The following is a 17,310-nucleotide window of genomic DNA, read 5'->3' as shown; positions in this document are numbered from 1 at the left end:
AGCTGTAGCATCTCCCCAAAAAGTCAATATATGGCTGCCGAGGGCCTGAGTGATGGTAGCAGGTTAGGGGAAGGATGTGAGTACCTGAGTGGAACCTGAGCTCATGTCCCAATCTTACCGCCTGCTAGTGACATGGCTTTAGTGTTGGTTTCTTTGTCAGTGAAACAGGAGAGACAGTACATAGTTTGCAGGATGGATGTGAAAACTAGTGATTAGCAGTGTTTGTGATCCCACAGTGTGGGACCCGATGCTGCTGCCCAAAACTGGTAGCTGATCTTAGTAGCAGTGCTGCAGTGAAAATGGAAAGGAAGAGAAATAAGAACTTGATTTTTGTGTCTACTTCTTGTGCTTTTTCAGTACTTCTAAAATATTAATAAATCACATGCCCATTAAGATGGCTCCTATAAAAAGAAACAGACAATAACAAGTGTTGGCAAGGATGTGGAGAAATTGGGACTCTGCAGTTAGTGGCTCAACCTTTATGGAAAACAGTCTGGAGTTTCCTGAAAAAATTAAAAATAGAACTACTTTATGATCCAGCAATCCTACTTCTGGCTATTTACCCCAAAGAATTGAAAGTAGGGTCTCAAAGAGAGATTTGTACACCCACGTTCATTGCAACATTATTCATAATAGCCAACAGGTGGAAGCAACCCAAATGTCCATCAATGGGTGACTGGATAAAGATGTAATATATGCATACAGTGGAATATTCAACATTAAAAAGGAAGGACATTTTTAACTGATGCTACAGCGTGGATGAATCTTGAGGACATTATGCTATGTGAAATAAGTCAGGCTCAAAAGACAGATACTGTATAATTTCATTTATATGAGGTACCTAGAGTAGTCAAAATCACAGAAACAAAGTGGAATGGTGGTTACTGGGGCTGGGGCAGGGGGAAAGGGAGTTATTTAATGGCTACAGAATTTTAGATTTGCAGGATGAAAAAGTTCTGAAGATCTATTTCATAACAATGTGAATATACTTGACACTACTGAACTGTACACTTAAAAATTGCTAAAATGGTAAATTTCATGTTATTTTTCTTACCACAACAAAAAAAATTAATAAATCATTTTTATCACCACTAGATTATATATATATATATGTATATATATATATATACACATATATATATATATAATCTAGCCATAAATACAGTAAGAAGGGCTATTCTCAAGGCTAGAAGTCACCATATGTTGTATACAGAGCCATTTGTCTATACAATGTTTGTATAATTCATCTACTTTTTGTATTCTCCCAGTAATGCCATTGGTCCTCTGGTAGCTTTGTGGCTGATTTATGAACAAGGTGCAGTCCTACAAGAAGCAGCTACTCCCGTCTGGCTGCTGTTTTATGGAGGAGTTGGAATTTGCACAGGGCTCTGGGTTTGGGGACGAAGAGTGATCCAGACCATGGGGAAAGACCTCACTCCAATCACACCATCCAGGTAAGCCAGGGGCACCGGCTGGATGGCAGGGCATGTCCTGGAGGCCTGCACAGAGCTGATGTGTCTGAAAGTCCCCTTGTGCTGCCTGTATGCCCCACCCCTCAGCACAGTCCCCCTGCAGCTGGGAGTGGCAGTGAGCGGGGGAGGCGGGGGCGAAGGGTAAGCAGTCCCCACCTTTGCTGCCCACCCATCACTGCCTCCCTCAGGCACTCTTGGCCCTCATCCACAGTGGCACTGAGATGAGGGAGAGAAAACGAGAGGAGTCGGAAGGTGGAAGGAAGGAGAAGCTGAAGCAGAGCAGGAGGGAAGAGAAAAGGAAGCAGCCAGAGCCCCATCTTCTCCCACTGGTGGTCTTGCCCAGTGTGAGCTCTGGAGACAGGGACAGGGGGTGCAAACCGCACCCATGGCCTAGGGCCTGCCTTTTCCCAAAATTCTCTGCCACACCAGCTCCACCTACTGGATGGAAACAGCGCTCACCTGCCAGCCCTTCTGAGGTCACTTTGTGGGTCCTTCCTGTGGCGCCTCTGCCCTCAAAGGTGGGGTCTGAAGGCTCAGGGGTTTCTCTGTAGTCCTATTGTCCTTTTCACTAATCTTCAGCTAGATTAGGGATTAAATAACAAACTCACAGGGGAACTTTAGAAGGATACAACTAAAACTTGGAACTACGTTTAAAATTAATTTCCTCTTTTATAAGATTGACTTCAAGAAAAATTAGTCATCTGAGAAAAATACATTTTGGGGATAATAAGTACACATTTTTAAAATGAGAATATAGCTTTTTGTTCAAGGTTTTAGAAATGACTAAGTGACCATTTTTCACACAGCAGGAATTTCTGACCCAGTTACTATAGTGTGTGGGTTTTAAAAACATACCAGAAAAACAAGGCTATTTGGAGCTGTAAACAGTGTAACGCAGAGCCTTAGTGTGAACGTTGCCATTATATAGCAGTTTCTAGTTCTATTAATGTCATCTGGCCCAGTCAGGAGTTGACAGTCGATTCAAAGAGTGTTCTGGTGAGACTTTGGCTCCCCTGGAGTGTCAGTGAGGCTGATACAAAGAGCGCCTGTGATGTGTCTCCTGTCTCCCTCCCACAGCGGCTTCACCATTGAACTGGCCTCAGCATTCACAGTGGTGATCGCCTCCAACGTGGGGCTTCCTGTCAGCACCACTCACTGCAAGGTAGGCGCCCCCAGCGCAGTCCTTCAGGCCGCTGGCATCAGTCCATGGTCACCCAGTGAATCTGAGAAAAGCTGGTTGCGCTTTGTATATTGTTGGTGAAAAAAACCATCTCAAGGTTTGCTGGATGTGCTCGAGCACTGTTGGATGTGGGGGCGTTTGCTTTTCTCAGACTGTCCCTCTCGACTTTCCTGCTCAGCAGTGTGACACCCTCGGTCGTGCAGACTTTGCCTTTTCAATGCATGCCTGGCAGGAGCTTTCCCTCCTTCGATGTGTGCTTCACACTGTGCATTTGTCCTGTTTCTCTCTCATTGTTTCCACAGTGGATTTTGCATTGAAGTCATGTGTGCGCTAACCATATTCGTAGGCTCAATGGGGGCATGCCACTCAGTTCCAACCCATTGCAGGGGACTGGGAGTTGACAGTGGAACTAGAGATAAGCAGAGATCATCTCAATGGACTTGTAAGACACAGTTGTTTCAGTTCTTTTTCCTTATATGATGGTCAAAGTGACTGTATTACCTTAGAGTAAATTCCGGAGGAGGAGTAATGCTTAATGTTGCTCACTGCCAAGTGCTTGAAAACTCCGGGCTGTGCAAGAGGGAATTCCTTGCTACAGGGGTAGAATGTTGGAGCTGTAAGGGACCTTGAAGATTAATGAGGAGGAGATGGGCTCCGTGAGTTTCAGCGAGTTACCTGAGGTCACTCAGAAAGGAGCCAGGACTAGAACCCAGGTCTGATAACCTGGAAAATTCTAAAACACTTTCATTGGGCCTGTAGACAAAAACATTCCCTAACTTCAACAAAGCAAAAGTCACCTCCAGATTTTTCCTAGGTTCATTTGTTTGTGTCATTCAAGAAAAACTTATTTGTACCTGCTGTGTGTGAGGTCCTGCTCTAGGCAGCAGCGACCAAGATGCCCATGTACATTTGCACACAGTCTAAAACTCCAGCGGGTGTGTTTACAGACAGCTGACAATGGCTGAGCAGCTCGGACACAAGGCCGGGCAGCGTCTATGGGAGTCTCTCCCGTGGGCAGCTGACCAGACGGGAGCCCACAGCGTGGAGGAGCAGCCTTATGGGAGAGGGCTTTTTGTTTTCTTGTTTCTTCTTTATTTGCTACAGAATATAGAACAAATTCAATTTTCACACATTTCCATTATAAAAATTACTTCCATTTACTGAATATATACAGAGAGCCAGGCACTGTTTAGTGCTTTATACAAGGGTGGGCAAAAGTAGGTTACATTATCAGCCATCATTACCTAAAAGATAAATCATAAGTAAGGATACAAAATAATAACTAATAATAATAGGACAAGTAATATAAATAAATCATACAATAATTCATAAATAAATAATAATACAAGAATGAGCTCTGTGTTTCCCGTACTCAAAACTGTAAACCAACTTTTGCTCACTCCTGTACTTGTAAAATGTTTTTTAATCCTCACAGCAACCCTTTGAAATGGGTACTGGTATTCCCGATTTACAGGTAAGAAAACTGAGGCTTCCAGAGTTAAGTCAGTTTCCCAGGGTCACACATTTAATGTGTGCTGGCACTGTTCAGACCTCGCCTGGTGCCCTGTGCCCCCTAATCGTCATGGTAACCAACCACAGCTGAGAGATGTGGGGCAAGTGCTGTCTGCTGGGCCCTGTTTTAAGTGCCCTGCGAATAATTAACTTGTTTATTCCTCCCCAAACCCTTTTGAGATTAGTGCAAGTGATACCGTTTTCCCAGTGAGGACACTGACGCATAAAAAAGTTAACTCACTTGTCCATTCTGATGACACAACTAGCGAGTGGCCAGCCGAGGTCCAACCTGGGCAGTGCGGCCCAGAGCCCTGCCCTTCAGCACCCTGCCCTCCAGCACCCTGCCCTCCAGCACCCTTCTCTCCAGCACCCTGCCCTCTAGCGCCCTGCCCTCCAGCACCCTTCTCTCCAGCACCCTTCTCTCCAGCACCCTGCCCTCCAGCACCCTGCCCTCCAGCACCCTTCTCTCCAGCACCCTGCCCTCCAGCACCCTTCTCTCCAGCACCCTGCCCTCCAGCACCCTTCTCTCCAGCGCCCTGCCCTCCAGCGCCCTGCTCCCCAGCGCCCTGCCCCCCAGCGCCCTGCCCCCCAGCGCCCTGCCCTCCAGCGCCCTGCTCCCCAGCGCCCTGCTCCCCAGCGCCCTGCCCTCCAGCACCCTGCTCCCCAGCACCCTGCCCTCCAGCACCCTGCCCTCCAGCACCCTGCCCACGCAGCTCTCAAGTACAAAGAAGGAAGGCAGGAAAAGGACGGTGGTGCCTCCTGCCATTCTTCTACCACTGTTATTTTTCTAATTTCGGTTATTTAAGAATTACAAAGAGCACATGCTCACTGAAATATGTCAAAAATACTGTATGGGACGAAAAGTGATCATCTTCCCCTTCCTCCACCTCAGCTTCAGTTTACTGTGACATGTGGGAGCTTAGAGGACATGCATGTTACTCAGTATATTCCTTCCCAAGGAAATAGGGTTTGAACCTTTCTGTAGGCATAAATAGTCTTTTGGGCCGCTTGAAAATAAACATCACGCTGTCTTTTTAACGATTAACCCTGCACTTGAGCAAGCCTAGTGAAGGCAAACTGTTTCAAAGCAGTTGAAAAACCTCTAGAAAAAAAACAACACGTTTGGTTTTCCTAGGTTGTTATTGTTACTTACCAAACTCTACTTGTAAGCTAACCTGTACTGATGTATAGAGTGAAGTGTTATAACTGAGATTACTAATTTTGCTAATAACATTAAACTCTACAATACAATGTATGAAATACATGAAAAGTATAAAATGCCTATAAAAACTATATTCTTTTTTTTTTTTTATCCTCCCCGAGGACATTTTTCCACTTTTTTTTTTTTTTTTTTTATTCAGGTAGAGTGGGAGGGAGAGAGAGGAACAGAGAGAGAGAGAGAAACATCGATGTGAAGGGACACATCGAGTGGCTGCCACCCACACAACCGACCAGGGCCGGGGACAAACTGCAACCGAGGTACGTGCCCTTAGCGGGAACCGAACCCGGGTCTCTCAGGACCGCAGGCCGACGCTCTAACCGCTGAGCCAAACCGGCCAGGGCAAAAACTATATTCTTATATGGTTATCTTTAAATGTCATTTCCCCAGTATTTATATTTATACTTTAATAAGGAGGTGTTACTAATGGATTTATATCCATTTTGTAGTGGACCTTAGTGAATAAATGTGTATGTTATCACTACCCTAAAATAGCTGTACAAATCATATGATAGGTGTTGTTTCCTTAGAGCTGTTGATTAGTGTTAGAATAGTTTATTGGCATTTAAAACAAGTCTCCTTAACATGGGACCAGACTGGATGTCATCTGTCAAATAGACTTAAGACAGAGCTCCACTTGGATTCTAGTCCATTGTCCAGTGTTGTTGAAAATGAACTTCTGGACAAAGCCTGAGCTAGTTACTGAAACAGCTAAAAGCCTGAGTCCTGGCTCTTAAGAACTTGCAATGGACAAAGATGCTCATCAAAGTCCAGATAATATGAGTTCACAGTTGCCATCCCTCCATAATACTCACTCTATTATACCACGTGTCTTCTGCTTGTCACAGCCCCAGGTGGCCAGTGTGGGCTGAAATGTGAGAGACGTGGGATGGCATTAAGAATGAGGCCCTATGTGAGCGAAGCTGGGAATCTGGAAACACTCAGAGGGTGTTGATGTCCACATAAAATCATAACAATCCCAGCAGAGTTCCTGGAATAATTAGACTCTGGTTTGATTTTTCCTGCTCTGTTTCCTCTCCTTTTTGCTCGTTAGGTTTCTTGCTTAGAGCCACCTCCATTAGAAGGTGGTGGGCAAAAGTTGGGGACTTGGCAGGAAAAAGATGGAAACTATTGTGTAAAATGAACTTTTAGAATTTATCTGGGTAATTCTCATTTATTCATGTTCCCTTCTAAGTGTACCAATAATTAATACAGACAGTCCTTTGTGGACTCTTTAATAGAATTCAGAGTGGTGTTATCCAAAATGTTTTAATCCCATATTGGGTTGGTTTGGGATTATTCCTTTTGTGAATTATCCACATTGTTCATCTCTATTGATGACATAGATGATTACTAGCCTTTGGATTTGGAACAGTTTATAGGAAACATCACTGATTAAAAAATTGAGGATTCTAGCCTAGCCAGTGTAGCTCAGTGGATTAAGCATCATCCCAGGGACTGGAAGGTCCCAGTCTGATTCCCGGTCAGGGCACATGCCTGCGTTGCAGGCTCAGTCCCCAGTAGGGCATGTGCATCTCATTGATGTTTCTCTCTCTCTTAAAAAAAAATAAAAATAAAAACAGATTTTAAAAATTTAGGATTCTAATTTCTAATTTAATTTTCTAATTCTTGCTCTCTGGTTCCCCTACTTCTCAATAATTCTATTGCTGTCAGTGCCTGGTGATGGCCTTACGCTGGAAACACACTCAGCTTCCTAAGAGGGAAGTTCAGACACAAGGAAGAACACCTGTGTATGAAACATACTTTGGTATTGCCCGGGAAAGCTAGATTTTGTAAAGATGTCAGTTCTCCTCAAAAACAACAACCGAAATTTTCTTACAACTTTAAAAAATTAATTTAAATTTAATTGGGTAGGTTAAATTAGCAAGAACATAAAATGATCTCAAAAGTGATAAGGAGGGACTGGCCTTGCCAGGTAGAAAGTACATTAGAAGGAAGTAAGAGTTGAAGATAGATGGAGGTGAGGGAGGGGGAATTGTGTTCATGGGGACAGAGTTTGGGATGATGAAAAAATCTGGAGAGCCCTGGCTGTCCAATATTCAAGCTAAGGATAAATCACAGAAGAAAAGTGCAGCATATTTTATTGTATGAAATTAGAAAGCAAAATACTGGGTTGGGGAAATATTTGCATTAAATATCACAGAGTTAATATTCAATAAAGACCACACATAAATAAAAATAAGGGACACATTTAGATACCAATATGTAAAAGGGCAAAATACACGAAGACACCATTTTTATATGTAAAGACTAGAGGGAGTAAAATTAGATAAATAAACAAAAGTTCAGCCTTAGTCATAGTCAAAGATATGCTAATTATAGCACAGTAGCACATTGATTGGTTAGCAAAAAAAGAACAATGTACAGAATTGTGGTGGTATGCTAAAATTCACAGATTATGGATGACCTTGTATATTTACATCTGTTTATAAAACTATTTGGCTGTATATCTCAAGGTCCTAGGATGTATTAGAAGACAAAGAGGTCTTCCTCAAAGTAACATTCTATTTGATGCATGGGAAGACGTTGGTAAATCACCATTTTGCAGTCATCATCATAAAGATTGGATTGCTAAATCTTTAGCAGAAGGGGAGGAGGAAGTTGATGAGTAGCAGGATATTTTAATGGTATGAAAATGTTTCTGCCCTGGCCGGTTTGGCTTAGCAGTTAGAGCATTGGCCTGCGGACCAGAGAGTCCCAGATTCGATTCCAGCCAAGGGTACATACCTCAGTTGCGATTCGACCTCAGTTGCGATTCGTCCCTGGTCCCAGTTGGGGTCGTGTGTGTGGCAACCAGTCGATGTGTCTCTCTCACATCGATGTTTCTTTCTCTGTCTCTTCCCCCCTCTCGCCCTCCCGCTCTATTTGAAGATAAATGCAAATAATAATAAAATAAAATAAAAGCTATTTAAAAATATATATAAATTGTTTCTATATAAATTGTGACAAAATGTTAAAAATTGGTGAATTTTGGTGAAGGGTGTTTAGGAGTTCTTACAGTTTTTCTCTTAAATTTAAGATTATTTCAAGCTGTTTTTAAAATGCCCCCTTTCATGAATAATCCATTTCAGGGAATATTATTTTTTAAAGCCCAAATATAAGCTATATATGAGTGAAACTATTTTTGATAGGGAAATATTTGAAGCAAATTGGAAATGGTTAAATTTGGTACATCCACATAAAACATTTTACATGGTACATTCACCTGTAACTTTTTTTTAAAAAGTGATTTTTTTTTTTTAGAGAGAGGAAGGGAGAGAGAGAAACATTGATGTGAGAGAAACACCCATCGGCTGCTTCCTACATGCCCCCTTCTGGGGATCAAGCCCGAAACCTGGGCATGTGCCCTGACCGGGAATCAAACTGGGACCTCTCAGTCCATGGGATGACACTCAATCCACTGAGTCACATGGGCTGGGTCACCTGTACCATTTTACATGATACTCATAATGGGAAGATGCTTATAATGTTAATTTTTTAAAGAAAGGAAACAGCATACCCTATTATTTACTAATAAAGGTATATTTATAAAAAATACTAGAGCCCTGGCTGGTATGGTTCAGTGGTTAGAACATTGGCCCACACACTGAAGGGTTATGGGTTTGATTCCTGGTCAAGGGCATGTACCTGGGTTGCATGTTTGATCCCCGGTCCCAGTAGGGGTATGTGTGGGAAGAAACCTATCAATGTGTCTCTCTCACATCAATGTTTCTCTCTTCCTCTCTCCTCCTCCCTCCCTCCCCCCCTTCCACACTCTAAAAAAAATACCTTCAGGTGAGGATTAACATACTAGAAAGGAATTTATAAATATGATAGTAATTGGGTTCTTAGTAATTGTCCATTTCTCCTATTACATAAACTTGCTCTAATATTTTATTACCTTTATGCTTAAAAAAAGTGTTTTAAGAAAGGAAGAGGGGGTAGATAAAATAGAAACTTGAGTGTGTCCTCCATACTAAAGTAATCCAGAACTGATGTGCACTGCAGGGGGGCATGCTCTAGGGAGACTGTAAGTAACAAGAAGAATTTAATCTCAGAAGCTAGCATTTGCAGATTTGATGTCTTGAGTCGACAAAATGTCACGTTAACTGCCTTTAAACATGCTGCTATTTTTGGTGTTCCGGTTTGCTTCCATAAACAATTCAAAGTGTTAGATTTTTTCTGTGATTAGACCCAGTTTCTATTTGAATCTCCCTGGCCACTGCTGATTCTGAAGAATTTGAGGGTCAGTAGAAACAAGCCTATTTTATGGAGATCTTTAAGAGTCACCTTACAAGTGGCCAAGGGCACTTTGTTAATAAACTCTCTGAGCTTCCCCAGCGCCTGAGTGAGGCATGAGATGTAAAGGGAATGCACTTGCTTAGGATTTTTAGGATACTTAAAGTGTCTTTTTTTCCTTTTAGACTGTCAGCAAGCCATAAAATGAGTGCATTTAGAAAAGTATTTGAATCAGTATTAATATTCTGATTTTCAAGTATCTCTGTCATGCCTCTGTGAGGCATGATTGACACTTTAGATCCAATAATATTTATGCTCTATTTAATTTTTTTAAATTAGCTAAAGTGCAAGGACTGTGAGGCAGTTTGAGATAATGGAGAAAACCAGTTAATATCAAGAGGCCTGAGTTCTAGTCCTCAGTCTGCTGTGATTTACGGTACCTCCTGGTGCCCCTGAGCCCCTGGTTTCATATCCTCAGAGATCTTCTCCGGCTCCAACACTTTATGATGCTGTTATTCTGAGAGAAGGGTACATCATTGCCATTTCATTATGTAATTAAAGTAGGTTCACATACTGTAGTAAGCAATATCCTACATGGGAAATATTTAAAGCAGGGGCACTCATAGTTTATAAGGTATAGAAGCATAGAGAACAAATTAATTGGCTCAAGTTCCACTCAGATAGAGCAGAATATACAGGTTGAAAAGCACATCAGATCTATATACTGAACAGAATAATCCTAAAATAAGTATACCTAAAATCTAAACTGTTTTAGACACTCTTAGCATAAATTTTGGGAAAAGGATTGGTAACTTTATAATGTAACTTATTTGAGATGAGCTAGTTTACATTGGTTGAACTTGTGGGCATCTTTTAACTTTAAAATGTTTGTGCTCCTACAGGTAGGCTCCGTGGTGGCTGTGGGCTGGATCCGCTCCCGCAAGGCTGTGGACTGGCACCTCTTCCGGAACATCTTTGTGGCCTGGTTTGTGACTGTCCCCGTGGCTGGGGTATTCAGTGCTGCTGTCATGGCTCTCCTCATGTACGGGGTCCTTCCATTTGTGTGATTGGTCTTCTCCCAACCAGTAAACAAGGGAGAGTCTGGCGTGGGGATGTGTGGGAGGTGTGTGCCCATATCTCACACGTCCACGCGTCCTGCCCACGCACAGGCTGTCTCCCAACCAGCTTCTCCATGCCCCTTCAGATGGTTCCAGACCACACTGTTCCCCTAGGTGGTGGAGTCCTCCAGAGCTAACTTAACTACTGTACATAATAATGTGCATTAAACTGGTATTGTGGTGATATAACGTGGTGCAGTTACTTATATATTAATTATATATTGTATACATAGAATAAGTAGCATTATTTCAAATATATTCAAAATGGTAGTGGAGAAAATTGCCTAGAATTCAACATTCATCAATTCTTTGTACATAGTGTTTTCAGTGGCAAATTTTGAGAACCTTTTAAAAGGAAAGTGTAGATTGGAAAATGTTGTTTTTCCCATTTAATATACTGTAAGATAACTGAGATACAAGATGTATGATACAAATTTGGGAAAGTGTACGTATGTCAGTGCTATTGAATAATACTGGAACAGGAGTTCCCAAGTGCTTTCACTGAAGAGTTTGTTCATATACTGTGTATTATTATGTAATATATCATAATTGCTTCTGTAAATACTTAAAACTGTAATTTTTTAATGGTGTGTGCTTCCTAGCTTTTTTGATCAGAGAATTTTTGGAAAGTACCAAAGAAGCAGGGGAATAGTTTGCCAGTATTATATTTTCATATTGTTTGTCCCTCATTAATTCTGCCGTTAACCTGGGATGTAGCAAGACCGCCCTGCTCTGGCCTGCTCCGGAGCAGTGTGTGGGGAGGCACCAGCCCCGCCTGGCACGTCCCACTTACCCAGCACTGCTGCCGCGTGCCAGCGATCGGTCAGCCGTGCAGTGGCCGTCCATTCTTGTCAGTGTAGAGAATGTACAGAGGACGCGTACTCAAGCACTACATATCAAGTCCAGTTTTAATTTTCACTCCTGTATCTCCCCTGAAGCTGGAAGGAATTCTTGTCTCAAACATTGAGGCTAGTACTTCGATATTCTAGAAATTCAAGAGAGGGGAGGTTGAAATATCAGACAGTACACTGGATTTGAAGATTTCTTTGAGGCCTTCACTAAGCTGAGCATCTGATGCTCTACTGTAGTCCCATTGGATTCTTTGTTGATAGCGGGAGGGAGGAAGTATGACTAATGTTAGAGCCTGAAACTATGGAAATGCTGCTAAAATTTTTATATCGACAGACATTTTCTGGTACTTCATTGTGATTTTTCATTAATCAACCATATTAAATTTATAATAAAAAAATGCCTCTCAAGTTTTTTTCTGAATATCTATATACATTTTTTTGTCCAGTTTCCAAATAAACGCTATATAATTTGGTCACTTCTATTTTTCAAATACCTTTTTTCCCTTATTTTACTACTATTACATGTTTGTGCAGAAAATACACATGAGCTGGAAAAGGAAAGAATGACCCACACAGCTCAACATCCAGAAATCTGCACTGTTAACAAACAGACATTCATCCTTAGGAATGAACTATCTAATGAAAGGGTTTGCCACTCTAAAGTTGTCCAGATTTCAGGGCTGAGGACTTCGCTGGAAAATGCACATCCTTTCTTCTTGGCTTAAGCAGCCAGAAACAAAACAAAACAAAACATACCTTTCTTTGAAGCTTCAGAAGGAAACTCCTTCAGCCTCTGCAGGGGTCATAGCGCCGGTCCCTTCCCAAGCCAGGAAGATGACCGGGATGGGGAAACTGGCCAAGCGTTAAAAGTTCATCTCTACCCAGAAATGTGCCCTTTCCAATGTTTAAAATGGCATTTTAGGCCTTTCATTTATTCACTTATGATAAAACCATAGATTCAAGAACTTCCATTTCCTTCTACACTTGTTTATAAGAAAAATAACAGCACAACAACGACACACTGGCAAGCTGTGTCCTGAGGGAAGGGCTGGCTGCCCCTCCGCCCTGCACAGCCCCTGCAGCCAGGGTGGCAGAGGCAGAAGCCTGGGAAGCAAAGTGGGATAAAGGTCACACCCAAGCACCTAACCATGTCACCAGCAATGTGCAGAGAGAAATCTTGCCTAACGCACCCCTCCGCAGTCTGTGTCCCCACTTCCCCTCCCTCTGAGGGCAGGGAGGTGAGCTCAGGCAGAGGATGGGTTACCTTGCAGGGTTGGAGAGGCCTGTAGAAGGCTCCCTGCCTGGGCCACCTGAGTCTTTTCTCGGAGTTAATCAACCTCTTCCTCTAAAAATGCAAACACTCCTAGAAGAGAGTTAACTCCAGGATCCCTGGCATCTTACTGTGATTCTGTAACCAGATCACCCTGCTATGTACAGAGGGCTGTTTGGAGCCAAGAGGAATGCCCTGTAGACTGCTGCCTTCCCCATCTCTCGGCTCCTCTCAGAGTGGCAAAGTTTGCAAGGAGCACAGGCTGTCAAATGAAGCCTGAGCTCCAAAAACAATATTCTTCATTTTCTACTTTTCAAAAAGGACTGACATTTTGAGCAAGTATGTAAACGTATTTATTCATTTTCAACAAATTTTTAAAATAAGTCTTCCCTGTCTCCTCAGAATAAGCTGTAGAATAAAAATAAAAACCACTCAATGAAACAAAATGAAGGATAAAAATAATATGATCGTATCAATAGATGCAGAAAAAGCATTTGACAAAATCCAGCATCCATTTATGATAAAAAAAAAAATCTCAGCAAAGTGGGAATAGAGGGGCCTTACATAATAAAGGCCATATATAATAAACCCATAGCTAACATAATTCTCAATGGGGAAAAGCTAAATGTGTTTTCTTCAAGATCAGGAACAAGACAGGGATGTTCGCTGTCACCACTTATATTGGAAGTTCTAGCCATTGCAATAAAAAAAAAAAGCAAAAAGCATCCAAATTAGAAAGGAAGAAGTAAAATTCATTATTTGCAGATGACATGGTACTACATGTAAAGAACCCTAAAGATTCTACCAAAAAACGGCTAGAATTTCCCAGCTGGTATGGCTCAGTTGATTGAGTGCTGTCCCATGCACCAGGAAGTCACCTGTTCAATTCCCAGTCATGGCACTTGCTCAGGTTGCAGGCTCAATACCCAGTAGGGGACATGCAGGAAGCAGTTGATCGATGTTTCACTCTCACATCTATGTTTCTATCTATCTTTCTCCCTTCCTCTCTCTGAAATAAAAATAATAATAAAAAACTGCTAGAATTGATAAATGAATTGAGTAAAGTAGCAGGATACCAAATATTCAGGAATCAGTTACACTTTTATACACCAATAATGAACTATCAGAAAAATTAAGAAAAAAGTCCGGCCGGTGTGGCCCATGCACCAAGAGGTCACCAGTTCGATTCCCGGTCTGGACACATGCCCAGGTTGTGGGCCTGATCCCCAGAAGGGGGCATGCAGGAGACGGCCAATCCATGTTCTCATTGTTTCTCTCTCTCTCTCCCTGTCACTTCCAGTCTCTCTAGAATCAATAAAGGAAAAAAAAATTAAAAAGAAACAATCACGTTTATAACTGCAACAAAAGCACTAAAACACCTAGGAATAAATTTAACCAAGGAAGTAAAAGACCTGTACTTACAAAAGTATAAGGCACTAAAGAAAGGAATTGAAAACTTCCATTTGACCCAGTGATCCCACTTCTAGGAATATACCCTAAGAAGCCTGAAACACCAATCAGAAAGAATATATGTGCCCCTGTGTTTGTAGCAGCACTATTTACAATAGCTAAGATCTGGAAACAGCCCAAGTATCCATCAGTAGACAAATGGATAAAAAAGCTGTGGTACATATACACAATGGAGTACTACGCAGCTATAAGAAAGAAAGATCTCTTATCCTTTGAGACTACATGGAGGGACCTGGAAAGTAACATCCTAAGTGAAACAAGCCAAACAGAGAAAGACAAGTATCATATGATCTCACTTATTTGTGGAATATAATGAACATAACAGTCTGAGGAATGGGGTAGTCCCAGAGACGTGGAAGTGGGGTACAGACTGACAATCTCCAGAAGAGGGGGTGGTGGGGGAGAGATAAACCACAGAACTTATATGCATGTATGCATGAACAGTGGACATGGACAACAAACTGGGGACAGGGCAGGGAAGGGGGAAGGGGGAATCAGTGGGGTAAAAGGAGAAACATCTGTAACAATAATTAATTAATTAATTAATTAATTAATTTTAAAAAAAGGAATTGAAGATTCAAGTAAATTAAAGCATATACTGTGCTCATGGATAGGAAGAGTTAACATTGTTAAAATGTCCACACTATCCAAAGCAATCTATAGATTCAATGCAATCCCTATAAAAACACCAGTGGTATTTTTCACACAACTAGAATAATCCACAAATTTATATGAAACCACAAAAGACTCCAAATAGCCACAGCAATCTTGAGAAAGAAGGACAAAGGGATCATGCTACCTGTTATCAAACTTTACTACAAGGCTGCAGTAATTGAAACAGCATGGTACTGGCATAAAAAACAGACACATAGATCAATGGAACAGAATAGAGAGCCTAGAAATAAACCAACTCCTGTATGGTCAGTATATGACACAGGAGGGAAGAACATACAATGGGGGTAAAGACAGTCTATTAAATAAATAGTGTTAGGAATTTTGGACAGATATATGCAAAAATAAAAATAAAACTAGTAAAAATGGATTAAAGATTTAAATGTAAGACTCAAAACCATAAAACTAAAAGAAAACATAGGCAGTAAATACTCTAATATTTCTCTTAGCAATATTTTTTTTCTGCTATATCTTCCTGGGCAAGAGAAACAAAAAATAAACAAACAAATGGGACTATATCAAACTAAAAAGTTTTTGCACAGCAAAGGAAACCCATCAACAAAACGAAAAGACAACCCACTGAATGGAAGAAGATATTTGCCAATGATACATCTGATAAGAGGTTAATATCCAAAACGTATTAAAAAAACTCATACAAGAACATATATGCGTATATGCATAACCAATGGACACAGACAATAGTGTGGTGAAGACGGGGGAGGGCAGGAGTGGGAAAGGGGGGGTCAATGGGGGTGGAGAAATGAGGGACATCTGTAATACTTTCAACAATAAAGATAAAAAACTCATATAACTCAACATCAAAAACAATCCAATTTAAAAAATGGGCAGAGGACCTTAAAAGATACTTTTCTAAAGAGGACATACAGATTGTCAGTAGACTTATGAAAAGATGCTCAATGTCACTACTCATAGGAAAAATGCAAATTAAAGCCACAATGAGATTTCACGTCACACCTGTCAGAATGGCTATCATCAATAAATTAACAAGTGTTGGAGGATAGGTTGAAGAAAACCCTTGAACACTGCTGGTGGGAATGCATATTGGTGCAGCCACTATGGAAAACAGTATGGAGGATCCTCAAAAAATTAAAAATAAAACTACCTTATGACACAGCAATTCCACTTCTGGGTATATACCCAAACAAAATCCTAAAACACTAACTTGAAAATATACATGCACCCTTATGTTCTTTGCAGTGTTATTTACAATAACCAAGATATTGAAGCAACTCAAACCATCAATAAACAAGTGAATAAAAAAGTGGTGGTACATATATACAATGGAATATTACTTGGCCATAAAAAAGAATGAAATCTTTCCACTTGTGACAACATGGATGGACCTAAAGGGTATCATATTTTTTTTTTATCCTCACCCGAGGATATTTTTCCATTTTTTGTACAGATAGAATGGGAGGGAGAGAGAGGAAGGGGGAGAGAGTGAGAAACATCGACGTGAAGGGACACATCAAGTGGCTGCCACCCGCACGACCAACCAGGGCCGGGGACAAACTGCAACCGAAGTACATGCCCTTAGCGGGAACCGAACCCGGGTCTCTCTGGACCGCAGGCCGACACTCTAACCGCTGAGCCAAACTGGCCAGGGCAAGGGTATCATATTAAGTGAAAGAAGTCAGACCGAGAAAGACAAATACCGTATGATTTCACTTATATGTGGAATCTAAAGAACAAAATAAATGAACAAACAAAACAGACTCATAGATGCAGAGAACAAACTAATGGTTGCCAATGGCAGGGGGGGCTGGGTGAAAAAGGTGAAGGGATTAAGAAGTACAAACTGGTAGTTACAAAATAGTCACAGGGATGTAAAGTACAGCATAGGGAATAGAGTCAATAATATTATAATAACTGCATGGTGCCAGTTGGCACTTGAATTATCTGGGGGATCACTTCGTAAATTATACAGGGTGGGGCAAAAGTAGGTTTACAATTGCATGTGAAAGTTTATTCTTGTGTTCCATATGAACTGTAAACCTACTTTTGCCCCACCTAGTATAATTGTCTAACAACTATGCTACACATCTGAAACTAATCTAGAAATATTGAATGTCAACTGTAATTGAAAAATAAAATGTAAAAACCATTCATGGTTCAGCTAATGGTGACATGTAGAGATCCATGCATCAGTGAACTTATTCAATTACAAAGTGAGGCAGGAAAAAACGCTTTAAGGAGATTAAATAGTGTTTTGTTGTGTCCTCAAATGAAGTTGTATCTGCCCACGAGGGAAATGGATTTGCCCACTGCCTTGAAAGGCTCCTGAGG

General features: G+C 41.3%; 1 protein-coding gene across 4 annotated transcripts in view; it reads left to right on the top strand.

Annotated features, from left to right (window-relative positions):
• Window positions 1-11,957, top strand: part of SLC20A2 (solute carrier family 20 member 2) — a 99,949-nt gene extending 87,992 nt beyond the window's left edge. For all 4 annotated transcript variants that reach the window (XM_036249847.1, XM_036249849.1, XM_036249850.1 and 1 more), the window contains 3 exons: window positions 1,269-1,454; window positions 2,550-2,634; window positions 10,525-11,957. In XM_036249847.1, the coding sequence (XP_036105740.1) occupies window positions 1,269-1,454; window positions 2,550-2,634; window positions 10,525-10,689 (436 nt within the window). In that variant the 3' untranslated portion in view covers window positions 10,690-11,957. The remainder of the gene's footprint in view (window positions 1-1,268; window positions 1,455-2,549; window positions 2,635-10,524) is intronic.
• Window positions 11,958-17,310: the final 5,353 nt, after the last annotated feature.

This window comes from Molossus molossus, unplaced genomic scaffold (genome assembly GCF_014108415.1).
Source record: "Molossus molossus isolate mMolMol1 unplaced genomic scaffold, mMolMol1.p scaffold_m16_p_9, whole genome shotgun sequence".
NCBI classification, from domain to species: domain Eukaryota; kingdom Metazoa; phylum Chordata; class Mammalia; order Chiroptera; family Molossidae; genus Molossus; species Molossus molossus.
Note: the sequence above shows the minus strand (reverse complement) of the source record. Positions and strands in the feature narration are given on the sequence as shown.